The 7864-nt window shown below is 64.6% G+C and overlaps 1 protein-coding gene across 2 annotated transcripts; it reads left to right on the top strand.

Moving 5' to 3' along the window:
- Positions 1 to 761: 761 nt before the first annotated feature.
- On the top strand, positions 762 to 7232 carry LOC130258537 (START domain-containing protein 10-like). 2 transcript variants are annotated; one of them, XM_056502010.1, is made up of 6 exons: positions 762 to 1419; positions 4304 to 4451; positions 4532 to 4635; positions 4907 to 5024; positions 5212 to 5264; positions 6353 to 7232. In XM_056502010.1, the coding sequence occupies exons 1-6, from the start codon at positions 1255 to 1257 to the stop codon at positions 6563 to 6565; spliced, it is 801 nt and encodes a 266-aa protein (XP_056357985.1). In that variant the 5' UTR covers positions 762 to 1254; the 3' UTR covers positions 6566 to 7232. The 2 variants fall into 2 exon arrangements, with proteins under 2 accessions (XP_056357985.1, XP_056357983.1); XM_056502008.1 differs by having other exon boundaries at positions 1173 to 1419; positions 6341 to 7232.
- Positions 7233 to 7864: the final 632 nt, after the last annotated feature.

The raw sequence follows: 7864 nt of genomic DNA on the forward strand, positions 1-7864 counted from the left end.
TCCCAGTGAAAGGAACTGGGAAAAGGTCCTGGATAAGGTTCAGGATGGGAGGATGGACAAGTGGGAGAAGCTGCACCCTGAGCAGGATGAGGCTCCTGGCCTGGATCCTCTGTGCAGCACCAGGGAACCCCAAACTCTGTGCTCAGAGTGGTTCCAGTCCTGGGGGAGGTGGAGGGGCTGGGAAAGGAGCAGCAGATGCTGCTGAAAGGGAGAGAGGAGGATTGGGATCATCCTACAGGTGTCCTGGGGACAGAGCCTGTCCCTCTGGGTGGGACATCACTGGTACCAAAGGACAAGGGACATTCATTGCACCTTCAGGACGGGCAGTACAACTGGTATTTTTACCTGGAGAGGTGGCACAGCTATGGGACTGAGGTGGGCGAGCCATGGGTGACCTTCCCTGTGCTGCTGTGTCCTGCTCAAGGTGGGAGTGGGGGGCTGGACACCTCGGGGGGGCATCACACTGTGACAACCTCCCGATCACAAATTCTGTCCCTTCCCAGCCCAGACCCCACGGCTCCAGCTCCTGGCACAGCTGATCCCTCCAGCGAGCTGCTGCCGCAGTCAGGCACAGAGATTGCCAGGGCCAGGGGACAGCAGGGTGGCAGCACGGGGGGCTCGGGGAGCCGGGGGCAGCAGTGCCCTGAAAGCCGAGCCACCTGCGGGCTGCTACCTGCTGAATAATAGAGGAGCTGCCAGGCAGCGGAGAGAAATGCGATCTGCTGAGGCAGCCCGGGGGGACATCCGAGCTGCCGGCAGCTGCGATAGCGACTGCAGCGAGCAGCCCTGCAGCCCTCGGGGCTGGCTGCGGGTCTGTGCGCACCCCGGGCTGCTGCGGGTCTGTGCGCACCCCGGGCAGGCTGCGGGTCTGTGCCCACCCCGGGCTGCTCTGGGGGTCTGTGCGCACCCCGGGCTGCTCTGGGGGTCTGTGCCCACCCCGGGCTGCTGAGGGTCTCTGCCCATCCCGGGCTGCTCTGGGGGTCTGTGCCCACCCCGGGCTGCTGCGGTTCTGTGCCCATCCCGGCTGCTGAGGGTCTCTGCCCATCCCCGGGCTGCTCTGGGGGTCTGTGCGCACCCCGGGCTGCTCTGCAGGTCTCTGCCCATCCCCGGCAGCTCCGGGGACACGGGCTCGGCGCTGGCACGATGATGTGAGCTGCAGCGGGCACAGAGCTCAAGGGCACAGCTGGGTTTGCCGGGAGGGGAGGCAGAGCACAGGCAGCGCCCGCGCCCGGGGGGCGGCAGCAGCGCAGCCCCATGTCCAGAGGAGGAGAGATGGTTTATATCCCGGATGACTCCGACTTCAGCTCCTTCAGGGATCAGTGCGAGAGCCTGGAGGGCTGGCACTGTCGGTACAACAAGGCTGGCGTCACCGTGTGGAGTCAGGGCCAGGAGGAAAGCTGCACCGTGCAGAAAATCAAGGTAAGGAGGCGCTTCCCTGCCCCAGCCGTGTGCCCGAGGGTCCCTGGGGACCGACATGCACAGTCCGACCTGCCTGGGGGTGTTTCTGCTCCGGATTCCAGGGTTAGACACCCAAAAAGTGCTTCCCTGCTGCTCGTCCCGGGGCTTTACCTGCCGGGATCCTGCCTGTGGGCTCACGTGGTGACTGCCCCCATCCCGACACTGTCGGGATACCCCGGGATCGATTACATTGTGGGGATGCCTTGCTGAACCCCCTGACACGGAGAGGCTCAGGGGATGCATCCCTGGTGTCCTGTCCCCGCTCTGCCATCCTGGGGCACATCCCAGCGGGATGAGATCCTGCAGGAGCCCCGGCTGAAGTTTTGGGAGGTTTGTCGCTTGCCGGGGGCTGGACCTGGGGTGCTGCAGAAGGACGGGGAGCTTCAGCCACCTCTCTTCTTCACCTACACACCCCAGTGGCACTGCCAGGTGGCCCTGGGCACCCAGGGCATCGCGGGCTTTGGCTTTTCTGGTCACCGAGAATCCCGACTCCTGGGCAGGGGTGGGATCAGCCAAAGCGAGGAGAGGCAGAACATGCAGCCCCAGGACAGCCCACCCTCTGGAGGTGGTGAGGAGGGAACAACACTCTGGAAGGGGCTCTCCCACTGCTGTTCTGGGCACAGAACACCCAGCAGCACCTCTCCTGCAGCCAGGGGCATGAGGAGGAGCTGGGCACACACTGCTGCCATGGACAGAGACCCTTCAGGGCCAGGGGGAGGAGCAGGAGCGGCACTCTGAGAAGAGCTGCAGCTGCAATCCACATTTCCCTGCTGCCATGAGCCAGGGAAGAGCTTTTGCATCTGCATCAGGGAGCATTTAACCCAGCTGGGCATGCACAGGACCAGGGGGTGCTGAGGCGTCAGGCCAACATCTCTTTGAAAAGTCCTGGTGACTGCAGCGAGTCCCTGACACTGGGAAGAGGCAAACATCACATCCCTGTCCCAAAATGAAGCTCTGGGGCACTGTGAGCTGCTGTGTCACCTCCATCCCTGGGCAGGACATGGAGAACGTGCTCCTGGAAGCCGTATCCTGAAGGAGAAGGGCAGGGGTGACAGCAGCAAGGACCTGCCAAGGGGCAATCGTGCCTGGGCTCTGCAGGGACAGGTCTGTGGGTGTGGGCAGATCTGGCAGGTCCAGCCTTGGACAGGAATTCCCTGGGGCCACCTGGGTGAGATCTGGACTGGAGAGGTGGGTGCTGCTCAGAGTGACCCGGGCAGGCTGGCAGGAACCCCCGGGGTCCAGCCCTCAGCCCGGCAGGGGGGTGCAGTTATGTCCCCCGCAGAAAGGGGACCCCAGACAGCCCCAGGGGAGTCAGGGACCATCCCCCACCTGGTTCAGTGCAATAATGAGATTTTTCCCTGCCCTGGAGAGGGTCTGGGTACGATGCAGGGGTTGTCACTGCCCAGATCCCCTTCCCAAACCATGGGATGGAAGATTCCACCCAGCCCGAGCTCTCTTGGGGTCAGAAGAGCCTCAGTCCGTTCGTTAACTGAGGGAGTTCATTATCCCAGAGATTCCCTGAGCAGCTGGAGCTTTGGATTTTTTCCACCTGAATTCCCTGTGGATGGGCCTGGGCTCTGTGCTTTCCCCATCCCAGCTGCTGTGCCTGGCAGAGCTGCTCATCCAAGACTTTAGAGGGGAATTTGGGGGTGAAAGACTGTGACCACCAGAGTTTCCAGGAGGCCCAGGAGCTGGAAAAATCCCTCCCCCTGAAAAAGCAGCACCTCCAGACCCCGCTGGGAGGGTGCAGGCGGGGAGGGAGAGCAGGAGGAGGGGGCTGGGTGCTCCCACCCTCCCCCCGGAGCCCTGGGGACTGCGGCACATCTCCCAGCCCGGCCCGGGCACGGGTCCAGCACAAACCATACCCGGGCAGCGGGGAAAGCTTGCCCGAGATTGATGGGACCTGCCGCGCTCCGAGGGCCATCTCCGCTTACACGGCACCTCATCAAAGATGCAAGGGCTCTAACGAGGAGCTGATGACATCTCCCTCCTCCCGGCGCTGAGAGCAGCAGGGCGGCCGCTTCATCAATAATGCACGGCTGGCGCGGCCGGGCAGCTCCGGGCTCGGGTTACAGCCGGCCCGACATCCCCGGGGAGAGGGACTGACACCCCCGGGACAGGGACTGACACCCCCGGGACAGGGACTGACAACCCCCCGGGACAAGGACTAACATCCCCGGGTTAGGGACTGACACCCCTCAGGAGAGGGATTGACACCCCCGGGAGCGCGCCCCACATCCCCCCAGGGAGCAGACCCCATAATCCCCGGGAAAGGACCCGATATCCCGCAGGAACAGACCCCACACACCCCGGGAGCGGACCCCACGTTTCCCCAGGGAGCGAATCCCACATTCCCCCAAGAGCGAATCCCACAAACCCCCGGGAACGGACCCCACATATCCTGGGAGCGGACCCCATAATCCCCGGAAAAGGACCCGACACCTGGCAAGAACGGACTCCGCACACCCCGGGAGGGGATCCCACACGCCCCTGGAGCGGGTCTGACACCCCCCGGAGAAGATCCCACATCCCCCCCGGGACAGGGACTGACATCCTCCGGGAACAGACCCCACATTCCCCCGGGAGCGGACCCCACACATTCCCCGGAGCGCACCCCACATCCCTCGGGAAAGGAACCGACGGCCCTCGGGAGCGGACCCCACACCCCAGACCATGGCACAGGCACCCCCTTGCTTGCCCTTCAAGGATCACTCTAGCCCCGCTCTGACTCCATCCCCTGCGCAGAGCATCCCCCGTGGCACAGGGACACGGGACAGCCCAGAGTCCCGTCCCCAGGTGGGCACAGCCCCGGGGCTGGGTGCTGCCCCCGCCGCTCTCCCCGCAGACCCGCATCTCCTGCAAGGATGTCCCCGCCGAGACCCTCTATGACGTGCTGCACGACACCCGCTACCGCAAGAAGTGGGACTCCAACATGATCGAGACCTACGACATCGGCCGCCTCACCGTCAACGCGGATGTGGGATACTACTCCTGTGAGCAGCCCGGAGCCCCCGGAGCCCCCAGCCCCACTCCCCGGCGCCGTGGGGCTGGGGGTGACACGATGTGCCCGCAGGGAAGTGCCCGAGCCCCCTGAAGAACCGCGATTTCGTCACGCTGCGCTCCTGGCTGCCGCTGGGCAATGATTACATGATCATCAACTACAGCGTCAAGCACCCGGTGAGCCCCCGCTGCCCCCCGCCCTGGCAGGGCTGGGCACACCTGGCAGGGCTGGGCACACCTGGCAGAGCTGGGCACACCTGGCAGAGCTTGGCGGGCACACCCTGGCAGGGCTGGGCACACCTGGCAGGGCTGGGCGGGCACACCTGGCAGGGCTGGGCACACCCTGGCAGAGCTGGGCACACCTGGCAGGGCTGGGCACACCTGGCAGAGCTGGGCACACCCTTGGCAGGGCTGGGCGAGCTCTGAGGTGCCCGCGATCTCTCCGCAGAAATACCCGCCCCGGAAGGATTTCGTGAGAGCCGTGTCCCTGCAGACCGGTTACCTGATCAAGGCCAACGGGGACGGTGCCTGCATCCTCTATTACCTCACCCAGGTGGACCCTCGCGGTGAGTGCCCGCAGGAGGGCAGGGGGCTCACCCCGCGCTCACCCCGGGCTCTCCATCCCCCAGGCACCCCGGAATGGGCACAGCCCGAGGAAGAAGGGGTGCCCACCCGAGCCCTGAGGGCGCTGCAGGCTCGTGGTGCCTCCCCCGGGCTGGCGCTGCTTCTCTGAGTGACTCTGGGCTCTTGCAGGGTCGCTGCCAAAGTGGGTGGTGAACCGCGTGTCCCAGTTCGTGGCACCGAAGGTAAGGAGGGGATGAGTGCCCGGTGGTGGGAGCAGGGGGGAGCTGCCCAAATTTCCCCTGGGTGGGGGCAGGATGGGTGACCCAGAGCCCACAGGGTGGATGCTGGCTGACCCAGGGCTCTGAGGATGGATGCTGGAAGACCCAGAGCTCCTGGGTGACCCAGCACCTGCAGGATGGGTGCTGGGTGCTCCAGAGCTCACAGGATGGGTGCTGGGTGCTCCAGGCTCACAGGATGGGTGCTGGGTGCTCCGGAGCTCACACGATGGGTGCTGGGTGCTCCAGAGCTCACACGATGGGTGCTGGGTGCTCCAGAGCTCACAGGATGGGTGCTGGGTGCTCCGGAGCTCACACGATGGGTGCTGGGTGTTCCAGAGCTCACAGGATGGGTGCTGGTAACCCAGGACTCACAGGATGGGTGCTGGGTGCTCCAGAGCTCACAGGATGGGTGCTGGGTGCTCCGGAGCTCACAGGATGGGTGCTGGTAACCCAGGGCTCACAGGACGGGTGCTGGGTGCTCCAGAGCTCACAGGATGGGTGCTGGGTGCTCCAGAGCTCACAGGATGGGTGCTGGGTGCTCCGGAGCTCACAGGATGGGTGCTGGGTGCTCCAGAGCTCACAGGATGGGTGCTGGGTGCTCCGGAGCTCACAGGATGGGTGCTGGTAACCCAGGGCTCACAGGACGGGTGCTGGGTGCTCCAGAGCTCACAGGATGGGTGCTGGGTGCTCCAGAGCTCACAGGATGGGTGCTGGGTGTTCCAGAGCTCACAGGATGGGTGCTGGGTGCTCCAGGCTCACAGGATGGGTGCTGGTAACCCAGGACTCACAGGATGGGTGCTGGGTGTTCCAGAGCTCACAGGATGGGTGCTGGGTGCTCCAGGCTCACAGGATGGGTGCTGGATGACCCAGGACTCACAGGATGGGTGCTGAGTGATGCAGGGCTCCCAGGATGATTCCTGAGTGACACAGGGCATGGTCTGGGCACATCCCTGAGGCACCCAGACCCCATTTTCCCCCGCCCTCAACACCCCAAAAGCTGCGATGGGGGAGCTGGGAGCTGCACCCACAGCCCAGCCCAGCTGTGCCTGCAGGCGATGAAGAAGATTTACAAAGCCGGGCTCAAGTACCCGGAGTGGAAGCGCCGGCACGACCCCGAGTACAAGCCCTGGGTGTACCCCGAGCAGAACACGCTGCCCAGCGTCAGCCTGGCCGAGCTCTCCGTGCAGCACGCCGATTCCCTGGAGAACATCGACGAGACCGGGCTGCCCGAGGAGCACCTGAGCACCAGCGACCACGAGGCCTGAGCCCTCTGCTCGGGGGAATCCTCTCATCACCCGGGCTTGGCAGCCAGGGGGCACGGCTGGGAATTTGGCTCTCTGCTTCCCAATAGTCGCATCTGCTCTCCAACTCCTTCATCACTGACCTCCCTCCCTAGCCAGGCAGCGGGGATCTGCATCACAGGGGCTGGAGAGAGGGAGGATGGGCACTCCCTGTGCCCGTGGAGATGTCCCTGCAGGAGACAGTGTTCTGTGAGAGGCTGAGGTGGGCACGAGCTTTCCTGGCACCAGGATGTGGCTCTGCCACTGTAAAACCCTCAAAAGCCCAGAGCTGGGGGGATCTGTGGGGGTCGTGCCCGGGTTTTGCAGCAGCACGAGGTTTGGGTTGACCCCATCTGGCCTGAGGTGCAGCTCTGCCCAGCCCGAGGTCAGGCTGGACCCACTCCAGCCCTCCACACCCCTCCAAGCTTAGTGTGACCCCCATCTCAGGGAGCCCTGCCAGGCCCTCCCCTGAGCACCAGCTCGCCTTTTCAGGCTGGCTCTAGCCCGGCTGGCTCTGGGGACCCCTTCCCTGGGTGGTGTGTGGGGTCTGTCCTGGCACTGGGGTCTCGGGCCGCCTGTGTCCCCACTCTCCCCGTGTCTGCCGCTGCCGTGGTTCCTGGCACAACAATAAAGGGGTTGGTGTGTGTGCGAGAGCTCGGCGGGCTGGCACAGGGTGGGGAGGGGCTGAGTGGGACAGGAGGGTCTGCCCATGCAGCCCCAGCACCCTGGGTGACCCTCAGCAGGGCAGGACAGAGGGATGCTGAGCTCTGCACCCCGCGGGAGCGAGCGTGGGCACGGGGCGGCTTCCACCCGACAACGGGAAGTTGGTCTAGACAGGGACTGCCGTGGGAATACGCTGACAAATGAGGGATTTTCCACCCGCTCCTCACCCCCACCCTCCGAGGTGCTGGGCTCCCTCCCCGGCTGGGTTTGAGCCTGATCTATGCAAATGGAGATGTCACTGCAGCTTTTTGGGGTCCCTCTGACCCAGTCACCCCCTCCAGAGTGCCCTGTGTGTGCTTCCCCCGCACCCGGAGCTTTTCTCCACCCCGACATCTCAGGCATGGCTGTTTGCTGTCCCCCTTTAGCCACTCCGTTAGGTCACAAATGTCCCCTGGGCTGCTCGTGGGACATCACACACAGCGCTGGGAAGGGTTCTGGCTGTCCCGACAGCCAAACCCCGGGGTTTGCAGCTGGGCTGCACCTCTGCAAGGAAAATGTGGAAAACAAGGATGGGGCATGTGCAGCTCGCACCTGGCAGCACACAGAAAAGGTGTTTTTTAC

Source organism: Oenanthe melanoleuca, chromosome 13 (assembly GCF_029582105.1).
Source record: "Oenanthe melanoleuca isolate GR-GAL-2019-014 chromosome 13, OMel1.0, whole genome shotgun sequence".
NCBI classification, from domain to species: Eukaryota; Metazoa; Chordata; class Aves; order Passeriformes; family Muscicapidae; genus Oenanthe; species Oenanthe melanoleuca.

Coding starts and splice junctions, on each gene's coding strand:
- LOC130258537 (XM_056502008.1), top strand. CDS start 1,255: ATGTCCAGAGGAGGAGAGATGGTTTATATCCCGGATGACTCCGACTTC. Junction 4,452..4,531: donor GGATGTGGGATACTACTCCT/GTGAGCAGCCCG, acceptor ATGTGCCCGCAG/GGAAGTGCCCGAGCCCCCTG. Junction 4,636..4,906: donor ACTACAGCGTCAAGCACCCG/GTGAGCCCCCGC, acceptor ATCTCTCCGCAG/AAATACCCGCCCCGGAAGGA.